The following is a 15,965-nucleotide window of genomic DNA, read 5'->3' as shown; positions in this document are numbered from 1 at the left end:
TTTTATTTTTTTTTTTAATAAGGATGAGAAAACTTGAAACAAGACTCAGGGATTTGCTGCCCTAATACAGGGTAATAGCTCCTGTATCTGTCTCCAATCCATAACATTCTGATGAGTTAGTTCATGTGAGCTTTAATTAACCAGGTTGGTTCCCCTCCCTGCCCCCAAACCCTAAGAGGTTTATGTGCAAATGTTTTGCATTTGGTACACAGGAGGTAGTAGGCAGTTGCCAATGAAAGTTTTCCCTCAAAAGGTGAATCTTGGCCCACTTGTGGAATTCAAGTGGATATTGCATAGAGGACTTCCTATAACAGTTTGGACAGATAAAGTCCTGTAGTTTATAGGGTGAATTATTAAAACATTTATTTGTCTACAGGCAGACAGAGATTGGCCAGGATATCTACTTGATAGATAGAACTAGTCTGAAACATTTCAGTCTTCAAGAGACGAGACTTGTGTGTCATAGGCAGAGATTTTTCAAACTGGAATTGTCACCAGTGTGGAAAATCTTAGTGCTGTCAGGCAGTTCCTTACCAAGATAAGCCCAGATGGTCCCAGTATACAACTCATGTATTTTAAGGGAAGACAAATATTACACCATTGGCTTTTTGTCCGGCAAAGGAAGGAAAATATACAGTGTAATAATGTCACCGACACTGTAACTTGCCAGTGGTGTCTGGCACTCATGCTGGCAAAATCATGTTCTTTAGGCTTAGCACTTCAATGAAGGAATTCAGTGCAATCTTCTAATTTCAGACTTTGGTTTCTCTTTTGCATTTGGAGTTAACTGTGTCTCAGCCTCTTGTTCCAGCAACAGTGTTCATTTATACTCATTTGTGATTTGCAGAATTTCTTCGGCCCAGAGTTTGTGAAAATGACGATTGAGCCGTTCGTCTCCTTGGATCTACCGAAGTCTATCTTGGTAAGAAAGGGGCTGTTCAGCCATCTGAGGCAGGGGAAGTGTGTGAAACTAACAAATGTGGTTTTATCACAAGTGTGAATGTTGAGGGATTTTATTTCACAAAATGCAGACTAAGAAAGGAAAGAGCGATGACACCAGGCGAAAAGTGAATGTGATGCTTCTAAGTGGGCAGAAGCTGGAGCTGACCTGTGATACCAAAACAATATGTAAAGACGTCTTTGATATGGTTGTTGCCCATATTGGCTTGGTGGAGCATCATTTCTTTGGATTGGCTACTTTAAGAGGTAAGAATAATGATTTGATGTATTTGACAAGTACAGAATAAGAGGAATTAGCTACATGGTGTTGAGAAAAGATGAGCAGAGACTGCCTCCCTCAGAGGACACAAAAGGGCTTTGGGTTCTGTCAATATAGCCTAGGAATGCTGCAGCCTGTGGTGGAGGCAAACCCTTTGTGATGCAAAGGGAGATGCCCCTGTTGCTCCTGAGCTGTTAGTTTTTGCTATTATTTGAATACTCTTTTTCCCCACCGGGTAGAAGGTCATTCTGGGAAAACTAATCCAAGTTTCTTGTGGCCTGTCTCACAGGCTGTTGAAGAACTGTAGCCTTTACAATGTTGGTATGACATAGAAGACATTAACAGCTCACAAGCTTACTCCATGGCAGGCTCCTGGTACTCTTAAACATTTTGCAGAAATGTAAATGGGACAGAAATAGTAAGGGAAGAAAGGACTGACAGATTTTGGATTTCCTCTGGGATAAGAACTTGTACATTTAAAAAACCCCCTAGCTCCTACTATCATAGAAGGTAACTTAATATTTTTTTTCCATATTGGTGTTTTCAGGATAACTATAAAATTATGTCTTCAGTCCCTATTCAGTATTCCCTATAATACATATTGTGCTTAAAAGTCATTGCTAGTCAAGAGAAAACCTTTCTGTTCAAAACACGATTTTAGAGTTATAAATATGGTCTTTATCCTCCAGCTGGAAAATATCCTTGGTTTTAGTGTTTTTACCAATGTGCTTCCCCTTTAACATTCATGGCAGACAATGAATTTTTCTTCGTTGATCCTGACATAAAGCTGAGTAAAGTAGCTCCAGAAGGATGGAAAGAAGAACCAAAGAAAAAGAACAAGCCTCCTGTCAACTTCACTCTGTTTTTTCGCATAAAGTTTTTTGTGGATGATGTCAGTCTGATACAGTGAGTGTATGAAATTTTTTTTTTTGCCCCTTGAGCCCTAAATTTATGGACAGAAACTGGCTATTAATCAAATACTGGCTATTTTCTGTAACAGGAAGAGTGCCAAGAATAGTGTGGGGGGCTTTTCATGGTTTCTGTTTTATTTTCCTGTCCTAGGCATACGCTGACCTGTCACCAGTATTACCTACAGCTGCGAAAGGACATCCTAGAAGACAGGATGCACTGTGATGATGAGACAGCCTTGTTATTAGCATCCCTAGCTCTCCAAGCTGAGTATGGAGATTACCAGGCAGAGGTACATCATCCATTTCACCTTTGAAACTGTGATCTTGATGCTTAATTAAAGGACTGTGATCTGCCACACATACTTCACAGCTCTGTGCTGGACTGGAAGCTCAGCTAATGTGCTGTTGGCAGGTTTTGCTGTGAGCAAGTGTTCTTTCAGTCTAACACAGGTTGTTGCAGACTTTAGTTCAACATCTGGATGTTGAACCCCTTCTTTTCAGTAGAAGTAGAGTCAGGCTCAAATATGAAGAAACCGATGTGAAGTTAAGCTCTGGGTCGGGGTTGAGATTCTGATTCCCTCCCATTACTCAGAATCATTTGATCCTGTGATTTGTCATGTACAATTCTTTGTCAAAATGAATGTTTGTGCTTCGTTTGTGCTCATAGGGTAGTATATGGAGGTGCCATCACAAAAATGTTTCATGTTGTAGGTGCATGGCATGTCGTATTTCAGACTAGAACACTATGTCCCTGCGAGAGTGATGGAGAAACTGGATCTGTCCTACATCAAGGAGGAGCTGCCAAAATTACACAGCGCTTATGTGGGTGCATCTGAAAAAGAGACTGAGTTAGAATTTCTGAAGGTAGGTGGGCAGCAATTTGCTTCCTTAATCTGTAACTTCAGAATTTCCTGTTTGGAATATGAGTGTATGGATAGCCAAAGCCCAGGAAAACAGCTCAGGGTCTGAGTAACACTGAAAGGAAGAAAGCTGAAAAGATTTTTTTTTTTTTTTTTTTTTTTTGCAAAAGACACATCATAACAAGCAAAAAATAAATGGTAACAGATGGGAAGTTCTCTCACTTTTTTGCAACCAGTAGTCTTCATGTTTTAGCTCATGCTAGCTACAAGCAACTATTTATTCTTGTATTTACTCTAAGGGAAGCTGTGTTTATGAGGCAGCACAACCTGCATTCCCCATATCTTTTGTGCTTTTTTTAGAGGAGAAAACTATATTTAAATTATGAAAACTTTTCTTACAGATAATACTGTTCATGGAAGCACTGCCAAGGAGAATTTCTTGTGTAGGTACTGTGTAAGGTGATAGGAAAACTATTATCACAGATACATTTAGGTTTTTCTAAAAGGACCATTGAGAAATCTAATTACAGTGTTTACTGCTGTTGCTTTTGAGATAATAGTTAGGTTCTGCCTTGATACAATGACTGCAAATGAGTTGGTGGGTGAAGGTTTGCTGCTGAAACACCGAATAACCACTACATTGAAATTCCACAGTTGCACTGTACTTCCACAGTCTCTTTGAGTATGCGAAGAGGCACTTGGCTGACTTAGCTCCTTCTAAGCCTGTTCATCATTTCACAGAAGTGTTCTTGTAACTTAACCATAGGAAACAAGAACAGGGGACTTGATCCTAGCTAAATCCAGCCTTACTGGGGGTGGGGGGAGAAGTTAGATTCCCTCCTTTGATTTCATTACATCAGTCCCTTACACCAGTAGTGAAGAGACAACAGAAACGAATGACTGGGAGTGCAAAGTGAGTGAGACTGCATCTTTTGGTAGTTAGGATACCTTAATTCTGTGATCACAGAATTGCAATGTTAATTTAGTTCTGTGTTTTAAAAATGTGTCAATAACAAGTGCATCTGGCTAGTTACAGTTTCTTGATAACAGCTGGTTTACTAAAATCTACACATATATATACATACATGAAAATATTTTTAGAGAAGTATAATATTTATACAGAGGTATGAAAACTTGTATTGGCCTTAACTTCATACTCACAGAAGTTTCATTGCATTGATCTGTACAGTTGTGTCAGAGGCTCACAGAATATGGGGTTCACCTTCATCATGTGTTGCCTGAGAAGAGATCCCAAACAGGTATCCTTCTGGGAGTGTGCTGCAAAGGAGTTGTTATTTTTGAAGTTCACAATGGTGCCCGTACACCTGTACTACGCTTCCCATGGAGAGAGACAAAGAAAATATCCTTTAGTGTAAGTTGGCCTCTTTTCTTCTCTCTCTGTCTACATATCTGTATCTGTGTCTCCCTTTACTGTGAGCCTTGTGTTTGTTATTTTTGCAAATTTGGCTGCCATTCTAACACCATAATCAGACTGCATTTTGTATGGCTGTTGTATTATGGGATTGAAACGGGAGTTTTGATGTTTTAGAGATTTTTTTATTAGTTTGCATTCCATGCTGTTGAGATTCCAGCCTCAGAAGAGAGTTTAGCACCTGTGTTTTGGCAAATCTGTATTGATGTAAAATGTGGCTTCCCTACCTTCTAAGGAAAGAGCTATTACAAGGATTGATCAAGGGCTACTCTAAGGTTGGGGAGAAGCTTTGCCCCTTTACTGCATTTCTGGGCGATCTACCCATGCTGCTGTGTGGGGCATGGATGGTGAAGGAGCACCAAACTGGGAATCCTGCTTTAGAGGACTGAGTACTGGAAAAAGCCAGTACTCAGTAGGAGTTATGCCTGTGTTGCTTTTAAGTTGTTATATTTCCAAGAGTAGTTAAGTTAAATGATAACAGATAACAGAGGCTGACACTTGATCTGGACAATACCAGCCAACTTCACTGAGTACATCATAATCTGGTGATCATGTGTCGGTTTTTAATGAGGCATTAAGCTTCAAATACTTACCTTTATATAGATATTGAAAACAGTACTTCTAACTATGCCTGCTACCTTATTGAAAAACTACAGCATATTTCAACATATTTCATATGATTTTAACTAGAATTGAGAAACTGAAGTTTAAAAATTACTAAAAAGATAAATTCAAGACCTGGAACATTAACTGATAGATTTCATAATTAGATGGGTGTCTAGTTCTTTTTCTCTTGAGTGGCAGCACCCTATGTGACTTCTTCAGGGGCTTTTGAAAACCCCATCCTGCAAGATGTAATAGTGCTGGTTGTCACTACTCAGCACCAACAGTAACAGAGACGGATTAAATAATAATAAAGCACCATCTCAGCTAGCCCAGAAGTAGCTTTAAAGAGATACTTTGTAAATCTCAAATTACTTTCGACTCCTGTTTTAACAGAATATCTCCCATCAGTGCATCATTTGCTTCAGGAAAGTTTGAATGCTGTAACTGTGCACAAGCAAATACAAAATTGTGTGTAGGCTAAAAGAAATAATTTTCTCAACTTTTTTCTTTCTCCATTGTGTAGAAGAAGAAAATAACTTTGCAGAACACATCAGATGGTATCAAGCATGCCTTTCAGACTGACAACAGTAAGACTTGCCAGTACCTTTTGCATCTCTGCTCCTCCCAGCATAAGTTCCAGCTACAGATGAGAACCAGGCAGAGCAATCAAGACACTCAGGACATTGGTAAGGACTGTGATACTGTGGATTTCTGGTCTGATTGGGGAAAATCATTCTTTTGTACCTCATTTAGTCTGGTGGCTGTGGCTAGAGGAGGTGTTTGGTGTGGATAAGAAAGTGGCAGTTGTGTACTAATTCACCTTTAAAAAGGAGAAAAACATACCTTCCACAACTAAATTTGCTCAATCTGTATGCCTGTTACTGTTACTAGTTACTGTTAATTCCTGCCCTAGGTATAGGAGGAAGGAATGTCTTTTGGAATGGCAGGGCTAAGGTTGCATTGGCCAAATACGCTCTTTCCTAAATGCCAGAGTATTTACCATTAAAGCTAACGGATGATGTGTACCAAAAGTAATATTTTCCTTTTAAGTTACAGTGCAGCTTCCTAGAGCAGCTTATTTCAGAAATGTTTGTACGGTTTAAAGAAAATACTGGTTAATCCTAAATCAGAAATATGTATGCATCTGGGGATTGCCTTTCCTCAGACTTCCTTGTGAACCGATTCCAAGACATCAGTGAAGTTTATGAAGGGTTCAGGTGGCCTGATTTCCTTTAAAGTGTCTAACCAGCCAACAAGTTGCCACAACTTATCAAGTTTCTGTGTGAGAGCCAAGCCACAGGAACTTAACTGCTAGCCTTAGGAGGCAGTTAGGATAATAGAAATGAGCCCTGTTCAGCTTTGCTCTGAATTAAGATGGGGGTTAGGCTAAGTTGTATTATCTTGCATTCGCTTTCAGCTAAGAACATCCACCCAGATAGTTCCCACGACTCAGCTGACAGTAATTTAATTACAGTCCAAAACCTGTCTCTCTCTGCTGCTTAAGGGAATCCTTGTTAATGTGTCAAAAAGTCTGGCAAACCCCAGTCAACACTTTCTGTTCTGTGCTAGAAGGCTTAGGATGTTTCTGGCAGGGAGATCCTCAAGTGCACCTGAGTGAAATGATGCTCTTTAACTAGGCAGAGATGCTGCCAAGCCCCCATGACCTTGCAGCTGTACTGTAAATGTGCAGGGACTCATGAAGAAAACTAAGCAATGAATAGATGAAGTTTGGTAGGATGTGATATTGTGGAGTTGGGGGAGCCCTATTTGTTCAAATTCTGGAGAAGGCTTGTATGAGGAGGTTAAAGGAAGTGTAGTCTTCCAGGTCACTTGGCCTGAGGGTATTATTTGTTTTGCAGAAAGAGATCATGTGCCTGTGTATAAGGCACAGCAGTTTAACAGGGAATGTGAGTCTTCATGCTAATAAAGGGATAAATATTCTGCTATTCTGTGTTTTTGGGCTTTGGTATAGTAGACAATCAGGTTAGTGTAGTGTCATGAACTCCAAACTTTGCTTCCTGAGCAAACTACACGGTGGGTGTTTATGTGTCTGATCATGGTACATACTTCTAAGTGTCTAGGGAAGATGTGTTTTGTGTTGGTTGTTTTAAAAGCATGCTTTACACAAGGAGGTCACACTAGCTCTACTGAATAATTTAAGTTGTTTGGGGTTTATTTTTGGTTTTTTTTTTTTAATTTCCACAGAAAGGGCTTCATTTAGGAGCCTAAACCTTCATGCGGACTCTGTCAAAGGTTTCAACATGGGACGAGCCATCAGTACTGGCAGCCTGGCCAGCAGCACTTTGAACCGCCTCGCCGTTCGACCCCTGTCTGTTCAAGCAGAGATTCTGAAGAGACTGTCTTGCTCTGAGCTCTCACTCTTCCAGCCACTTCCTGGCTCTTCAAGGGACAAGAATGAGAAGAGTCCATGGGAGGAAAGGCCCAGAGTTATGAGCAAGTCGTTTCACGATCTGAGTCAGAGTCACATCTCTGTCTACCCCCCAAAGAAAAATATTATTACTGCTTTGGACTCTTCCCCTAAAAAAATAGAAGATATAATGGGAAGAGTCTTTCAGCAAATGCCAAAATTTGATACTGGATCAGCAGCGGGAGCACTAAAACCGAGCAAGTAAGAGTCTCTCTGACCACCCTGCAGTATCTTTGTGTACAGTCAATGTACATTTTGCATCAGTTTTGATTTATTATTCATACCATTATTTTATTACATTGATCCTTCCCTCTCCCAACTTCCTCTTCCCTCTGTCTGGTTCCCCTTCTCTCCTTCTCCCCTTTAAGTTCAAAATCTCATGCAGGTTTAAGTAGAAGCCCTGAAAGAAAGAAAAATGAATCAGACTCATCATCCATTGAAGATACCGGTCAAGCCTATGTTGTAGGTCAGCATGCAAAAAATGATATTACTGTATTTACTAACTAACCTCTAAAATTGCTTTGGGTGTAATGCTTTGATATATTTATTAACCAATGGTAATATTTTGATTTGAAAATGGGAACAGAGTATCACATGTTAAAGCAATCCAGGCATGTTGCCTGTTGTTCCTGTGTAAGTGTTGCAGTGAATCAAAAAAATCCTCCTTTGGTCAACACCAGTCTGTACACAGCTGTGCAAAGCGTTGGTACTTAACAGTAAATGCTGTTGCAGAAAACATCTTCCATTTTGGCACTTCAGGGTGCCATTTGGTTGTATGGATCTTTTAATAATTTGCTAGTCTTCACAGTCTGCTTTTCAAGCTTGAACACTGTTAGTGTTCTCTGTGGAGAGGACGTAGGGAGTGAGTTTTTTGGAAGTGACTCAGTTCAGCTATAAGCTGGATGTTAGCTAGTACTTCTGAGTTAATGCACAGGGTTTCTTGGTTTGGTTTTTTTTGTTCAGATGTAATGAATTAGGTACAATTTTTTTTGCAGTGCATTGGGTGTTGCACAAAAACACTTTTGTAGTGAGGTGAGCCAGATGTACTTACCTCCTTTTCTTGGTGAGGATTGGAGTGCACACAAGTAGTCTTACTAGGCAGTAAAAATACAGAGATCACATTAAAAAAAAAAGAAAAAAAGATTCAGAGCAGCTAAGTAGACTTAAAACTAACATGTTGGGTTATTGAACACTAATTTTTCATACCTGTGTGTCATCAGTTTCTGGTTCTAGAAGGATCCCTGTTATAACAATAGAAACGACAATGACTGAAATATTTGCAAGCTTATCTTGCTGTTCTGCTTTGCTGTAGTTACAGAACAGAAAAAGAGGAAAAAGGTTAGGTTTATGGGGACGGGGGTCAGTATAAACAAACTCAAAAAAAGGAAAAAAAAGCAAACAAGGCAGAGTGTAACATACCACATCTGCCCCCACTGTGCTTTAAACCAGAATTGACTTGAGAACTATGCTTTTTCAGTACTGAGAGCATAAACTGCTGAGGAGTGAGATGAGATACGCAGTTTCTGTAGTGACTGGTTGCTTTTAGTTTTACAGTTAATGTTAGCATGTGCTTACCCATCTTCTGGGCAGCAGTTCTGATAAGGATATTAACTACATGTCAGAAAGTCCTGCTGAATCACACTGCCTGTGCTGGGGGACATGCATTCTTTGTGTGATGAAACTCATCAGATAAAACTTTAGGGTTCATAGATTTGGAAAAGACCGAGGCTGCTTTCCTAAAAAGCTCGAATCACCTTACCTCATTTACTTTCATAACTTGGTATATTTATTATTTTATTCTCTTTAAAGTAGGGCCGGATTTGCTTGGCATTGATAATTTCAAAGAAAATATTATCCTATATGCAAACCATTTTAAATAGAAATAGTTCAAGTTGCTTGTTACTGCAGCAGCTTATTTGTTCCTTTACAAAATCTTACAGGAGTCCTGTTGTGTTGGTTTATTAGGTTTGGTTTATTAGGTTCAGCATATTCGTCCAATACTGTTCGAAAATTCAGTCTTTGGCTTCATTGCTTAAAGTTCCATTAATTTTATATGAAGTTAATCATGGTTGTATAGGCCAAACCTCTGTCCTTCCTTTAATTCACTGCCTTTGCATGAGCTACCATCTATCTGAACCTTGAACTACAGCCAAAGTACATAAGTAATTTGGATTTGCCAATGCAAAACTAGTTTTATGTTTATTCATTTTTAAAATAAGTAATCTGGTATTGTGAACGAGCCCATCTGTACTGTGTAAGTCTGTAATACTTCTTAGTAGTTTCTGTATTTAAAAAAAAAATTGATAACAGCATCTAATATGTCCATTCATGTCACAGGTGTTAGCATGAATACTTCAGAAAATCTTCTGTCATCAGCAACGTTGAAAGAGAGCGGTAAGTGGATAAGTGATATACCTGTAGAATTAAGTCAGTCAGTTTGTTTGTCACTTGTAAAATGCTTCACTGTTCCACATGTTCTGTTTCCTCTTTTACCAATATGTTTGCCTCCTCCCAACCTGAGCAGGGCACGTAAACACAAATCTAAACACTTTGCTGAACTGAGAATAATAAATTTGAAGATTCTAGGACTCAGTTGTGTTGTCACTCCATGAGACTATGCCAGGTGCTTTTCTTAGGAGGAATAAAAGATTTTAACTGCTGAAGGTGGGAGCAAGTTATAAGGGTGGTAGAGGTTTTTTTCTGTATTTGGACATGGCTTAGAAGATGAAAGTTGGACCCACTAGATCAAAACAGCTTTTCAGGTTATGAGAGAAGTAATCTTTTTTAATGGGAAAGAACTTCAAGGCAAACCTGAAGGGAAGTGTTCAACTAGTGTCTGATCACAAAATGTTGGCTTTACAGTTGACTCTCTGCAAACAACACAGAACAGAGTTGCCACACCAGAGAGAGAGATCACTTTGGTGAACTTGAAAAAGGATGAAAAATTGGGCTTAGGTAAGTGACTTTAAAATTGTTATTGATGTGTATTTCTTGAAACCAAAAACAAAATAAAGCTTTCTGGTCTGTATTTAAGTATTTATTGTAGGACTGAGGAAAGCAGTGCAGACAATAGCTGGATTTTGAAGGCATTTAACATACTGGAACCTGGACTATTTTGATAGTTATTGCTGATGATTTATTGAGTGATGTTAAGCAAGTTTGTTTCTCAGGTTTTCCATATTATAAATATAGAATAATACTTACATTGTGAGGTAGTCATCCTAAAAGTTAACCTTTAAAGTTTATCTCTGTGTTTAATATTGAATTTTGTCTGTGTGGACACCTCACAACTGTGACAGCTGAACAAAAAAAAGACATAATAAAACCATTATGAGCTAATTGTGGAGTGTTTTTCTTACTCCTATAGTATCAGATGGAACACTAATTTGAGGTTTAAGGAGCCTGGGAGATGAGACATTTGCATTCCATTCCTTCCTCTACCACTGAGGGTTTTTTCATAAACCCACATAATTTTTCCCTGTATGAGTAATGAAAAATTTGGTGTCATTATTGTGCTTTAGGAAGGCTCTCTAAAGTATCCTTAAGGACATTGTTCTGTCTGTCATTCAAAATAGGACTGAAGTGTAAATTTGAAGAGGGGGGAAAAGGCCTACAAGACAGTAATACTTAGTGTTTACACTGCACCATGACTTAAGAGTTGACCAAAAAGGAAAGAAATTTAGAAGAAATGCACTGTTTCTCTTCTTTCTTCCCCATGCAATTTGTGGTACTTTGCTGTTTTAGCTGGAATAGAGAAGACCTGATTTTTTTTTTTTTATCTTGAACTTCCTTCCCAGGTTTACCTGGTAGAATGAGCAGAAATAGATTAGAAGCCTCAAAAGAAAACAGGGAGTTGAAAAACTCAGATCTTAAGACCAGGGTCAAACATTTATGTGAAACATCTAATAGGGGAGAAAACCAGAAATTTTTAAGTAATAGAAAATAAATTTCATCTGGTCAGCAAATGTTCATTTCATATCATCTGTTTGTACGTGTATCTCTTGACAGAGTTGTCTTCTGTAGCCTTTGCTGGAGTGTCCTGGGCAGCCAGGGAGACAAAGTCTGAATCAATTGCTCAAAACAGAGTATGCAATAAAGCTTAATCAAAAAACTTTGCTGTTTATTTTCATGTAGACTTAAATTTGAGATGTATCGTTTTGTTTTACTTTACATGTAGTGGAATGACTAAGTTTTTGTCTGCTCTGAAATATGGGCTTGTATTGTTTTAAGCTACACTGTGATCACTGACATTGTGACCTGCTTTGGACCTTTTTTCATAGGCTTTCAAATAGTCGGTGGAGAGAAGACAGGGAAACTTGATCTGGGAATTTTTATTCATTCAGTTATTCCTGGAGGGCCAGCTGATTTGGAAGGATCTCTAAAACCAGGTGAATAGTGTAAATAGCAAGAGGTGTATACATGTAGGAAAAGGCCAAACCAATTCCACTATGGCTGTGGGTGTCACAATCCCTTACAATGTCGACCTTCAGTTACCTTCCAGATAACTTCTGAAAAACTAGTGATACCTCTTTGTTAAACTATAAAAAACCAAAAATCATTCAAATGTAAGTAAAAATGATAAAGCTTGAAGTAACAGAAAATTACACTTCCATATAAAGATAAGGGCTTTATTTTCTATTGTCTCTGTTACAGATGCTTTATAATTTAAAATTTTTAAAACTCGATATTCATACTTTGATTTTGGAAAAAGTGAATGTAACAATATACCATACCCATAACTATAGCGGGGGAGGAGAAGGAAAAGGTACAAATCGTAATATGGTAAGGTTTGGCTGGTTTAAAAACAGGAAATATTCATGACCAGTTCTTGTGGTTTGGTTTGGGATTTGGTTCCCTATTCCAGCATCACTTGAATTTTAGTAATTTTTAGTCTGTGCATTGTGTACAGGTTTTCAGACCTGTACTGCACGTTCTCACTGATGGATAAAAATGTAGATGTTAGATTGTATCTAAACAAACCCTTCTGTGCAGGACACCGACTAATATCCATAAACAGCACGAGTTTAGAAGGTGTCAGCCACCACGCAGCACTGGAAATTCTGGAGAACGCACCTGAAGATGTGACGCTTGTTATCTCTCAGCCCAAGGACAAACTATCCAAAGGTACTGAACTGCAGTCACTTCTGTAAGGAAGCCCAGCTAGTCTGTGCTTGAAATTGTGTTCTGAGGCAGAATGATGAAGTAACCTTTGGTGAGGACACACCAGTTGCAGTGTAAACAGAAAGTGTTCTGCACAATATGAAGGGGTAAAACCTTATGTGGTTGTAAGCTGAGAAATTCGTGTCATGCTGTAGATAAGATGTTACCAGCTTCTGATGTCTGTCTTGTCTCCTGGTTTTCAGCATCATCTAACACTGCTCATATCAGTAATGGAACCAGGGGTTATTTGAGGAGGCCATCGTCGGTGCAGGACAATGAGGCAGAGTCCTCTTCCGAAGAACACAACCGGTCCCGTGCTCACCAGAGGCCTGTTTCGGGGAGCTTGTCTGGCTTGTCAGGAGGCAAGCGAGATGGAAGCATGAGCTCCCAGGATTCCAGAACTGAGAGTGCCAGTCTGTCTCAGAGCCAGCCAACCAGCTTCTTTGGCAAACATGCAAGTGGCAGAGCCCAGCAGGATCCTCAGCTTTACAGTGATTTCCAGTCTGGGGTTTCTAAAATGAACGAGAAGAGAAGATCCTCATCAGACAGTACTCGAGCAAAAAGTAAAAGGCCTGGGGTAGTGGAGCCTGTGGAATATTCTGACCGAGGAGATTCTGACATGGATGAAGCAACTTACTCTGGCAGTCAGGAGCAACAGCCAGCTAAAAAGGCATAGTGGATTTCATATGAATATTTCCCATCAGGATGGTAGTGGTAGTGAACTAGCTGTCTCTGGGTGTCAGCAAGGTGAAAGGATGTGGGGGAAGAACAGCCTAGCCTACTGTACAGCAAATTCCAATAGCTAATTTCTAATAGCTTGGTGATTTGGTTCAAAATAAATGGAGAAAATCACTTCAGTAACTTGAAATAACTTTCCAGCTTCCCAATGTCACGAGATGGGCATGTACGTTGGGATGAACGTACATGTGCAACAAGTGCACTTGTTGAGGCTGTAGAAAACCTCCTTTCAATTTTGTGTGTTTGTCTCCAATATGATCATAATCTAGTGACCATCCCTAGAGGTAAGTTTACTCACCTGGCAGATAAATGAAATTTTTCCTAGATTAAAGTAGGAGTGATGCATCTGGAGTGGGTAGCAGTAGAACTCATTGTCCTTTGGAGTTGATCTAATCTGTGGAAAACTGCTTGTGTAGTAAAGTTCAGTGGGCAGCCATGCTCTGAGCAGACAGCCTGCTGCTTCACCTTTCCAAAAGTGCACAGTGGCAAGTACTGCAAATTAATTTTCAATTTACAGTGATTCCTCTTTTCAGCTGATGGAAGTTATTCAAGTAAGTTGTGGCAGCTCCTGTAAATTAATCCAACAGGCTCTAGGCTGCTGTAATACTGAAATACTGTAGTTTTGGTGTTCTGTGACCAAGTCACTTTGACAATAAAGACTTGGTTGCTAAATGCCAAGCATATTTCTGTACTAGTGACCCTTAAGAGTCTTACTAATTGGTACTTTGCCATGTGAACTCCTTCTGGCTGTGTCTGACTAAAACCCCCACCCTTTAGGGTCTTAGCTGTAAACATCTGTTCTAATGGCAAATCATTGTCTCTTTTTGTTTTGTTTGTTTCTTTTTCTTTTTCCTTTTTTTTTTCTATAAAGGAATCTTTCTCAGCGAATACAGCAAACAAAGTGAATTCTAAAAGGGTTACTGCAGCACTTCTTAAACCTGGAGATATCTTTGAGGTTGAACTAGCCAAAAAAGATAACGGCTTGGGAATAAGTGTCACGGTACTGTTTGACAAGGTTTTTAGATGTTTTCTCTTTTTCTCTACTCCCAGCAACCCATTAAATTGCTAAATTACAAGGAAGCAAAATACTTTCTGAAGTCACTGTTCAGTATATAGTTTTACTGATGTGTGATTAATCTTACCAAAGCTGAAAAGTAATACTATTTTATATCCCTTTTCTTGTCATCTGCCCTTTAAGTAATTCTTGTTTTTTATTCTATGGTGGAGCCCCAAAGTCCTTATAGACTCTTATCACAGATGCTGCTTTGTGAGTACAAAAAGAAAGATGGTCTTTGTCCCTTGCTACCTAATATTGTGGCAAATTTACAAGGAAAGAAATGAGCCCCTCCCTGACTGGCATCGCAGGCAGTGGAAGTGGTAGTGTCATTTAAGAGTATCCATGCACGCTCACACACATACACCGTGTTCAGTGTTCTCCCTCTGCTGGATAAAAGGCAGAAAGCAAAACCTACTCAAATCCAAATGAGACCTGGCTGACACTGCTTTCTTGCAACACGAGACAAAAATATATCTTCAAAGACTAATTTCTCTTCAGGCTGTAAGACTTTGAAGGTGTTTTTATGTTTGGAGCCTGTTGTACTGCAGAGTGGCACTTCAGGGAAGAAGAGAATAATTTATATCTGAAATGCACATATTTTCCGCTGCTTCTGTTGTATTGAAAAATACATTTTGGTATTTTAATATTCAACTATTTTCACTGGTTGATTGGTCACCAGACTTTTCAAAGTCCTGTTGCTTTGTCAAGCTTATAACTTGGAGGAACAAAGGTTCAGCAGGAATTCATTATTGAGCAGCATCAGGCCTGCTGTGTGCATTGGGTTTGTAGATGATGTTAGAAGATACCAACTAATGCAAAGATTTCCCTTAAAGAGTGACCAAGTGGTATCTTTATGGACCTTTGTTTTTTCAGCCTCCATTCTGCCCCTACCCTGCTATCCTGTACAGTGGTGATGAGGAGAGGTGTGCAATTAACTGTTTTAAGTTTTCACATGTTTCACTATGTGCTTTGAGAGTGGACATTAATACACTGTTGGTCTCCCTCTTCCCTCCAAGTTTGTGGAGCAGCAGTGAGCCAGAATCACACAGCAGTTTGGGATAGAAGGGACATTTAAAGATCATCTAGTCCAGCCCCTGGCAATCAGCAGAAAGGCTAAGGCCCTCCAAAAACAATGTCAGTTCAGTTTGAGCAGATTTTTTCAGCTTAGACCTTCCAACTTGTCTGAGCTAGGAGAAAGCAGCACTCCTTAATTTCCTGTTACATCAGAGAAGTTGTATTGGAGTAGGAGGACACTGCATGGGTGTGCATCTTCTGCTTTGGCATGCTGTGCTCCTGCACATCTCTGAGCTTTGGTATGCATGCAAGCATGTGAAGTCTGACATAATGCAGACACATTTCTGCTGGAGGACATTTGTTTGTGTTGGGTGCATTTGCACTGTCATGCATTGTGTTTTTACAGTCTTCCCACCCCAACTTCATTTATAGTAAATTGCATGACTGCAAAGAACAGACTTGACATAACGTTTTGGTTTTGATAGTTTACCTGGTTTTAATACGTGCCAGTAGCCCAAATGCTTCCTAAGTACAGTTTTC

At 39.4% G+C, this 15,965-nt stretch overlaps 1 protein-coding gene across 4 annotated transcripts in view; it reads left to right on the top strand.

The window, feature by feature from the left end:
• PTPN13 (protein tyrosine phosphatase non-receptor type 13) overlaps positions 1 to 15,965 on the top strand; it is a 73,928-nt gene that overhangs the window by 35,358 nt on the left and 22,605 nt on the right. For 3 of the 4 annotated variants that reach the window (XM_032685238.1, XM_032685236.1, XM_032685239.1), the window contains 15 exons: positions 848 to 922; positions 1,032 to 1,206; positions 1,972 to 2,125; positions 2,282 to 2,420; positions 2,842 to 2,994; positions 4,180 to 4,362; positions 5,552 to 5,714; positions 7,234 to 7,657; positions 7,825 to 7,922; positions 9,794 to 9,850; positions 10,319 to 10,411; positions 11,737 to 11,844; positions 12,449 to 12,580; positions 12,820 to 13,286; positions 14,226 to 14,369. In XM_032685238.1, coding sequence (XP_032541129.1) covers positions 848 to 922; positions 1,032 to 1,206; positions 1,972 to 2,125; positions 2,282 to 2,420; positions 2,842 to 2,994; positions 4,180 to 4,362; positions 5,552 to 5,714; positions 7,234 to 7,657; positions 7,825 to 7,922; positions 9,794 to 9,850; positions 10,319 to 10,411; positions 11,737 to 11,844; positions 12,449 to 12,580; positions 12,820 to 13,286; positions 14,226 to 14,369 — 2,565 coding nt within the window. The remainder of the gene's footprint in view (positions 1 to 847; positions 923 to 1,031; positions 1,207 to 1,971; positions 2,126 to 2,281; positions 2,421 to 2,841; positions 2,995 to 4,179; positions 4,363 to 5,551; positions 5,715 to 7,233; positions 7,658 to 7,824; positions 7,923 to 9,793; positions 9,851 to 10,318; positions 10,412 to 11,736; positions 11,845 to 12,448; positions 12,581 to 12,819; positions 13,287 to 14,225; positions 14,370 to 15,965) is intronic. The other variant, XM_032685237.1, reaches the window with a different exon arrangement.

The sequence above is a fragment of the Chiroxiphia lanceolata genome, chromosome 4 (assembly GCF_009829145.1).
Source record: "Chiroxiphia lanceolata isolate bChiLan1 chromosome 4, bChiLan1.pri, whole genome shotgun sequence".
NCBI lineage: Eukaryota > Metazoa > Chordata > Aves > Passeriformes > Pipridae > Chiroxiphia > Chiroxiphia lanceolata.
This window is presented reverse-complemented; position numbering and strand designations above follow the sequence as displayed.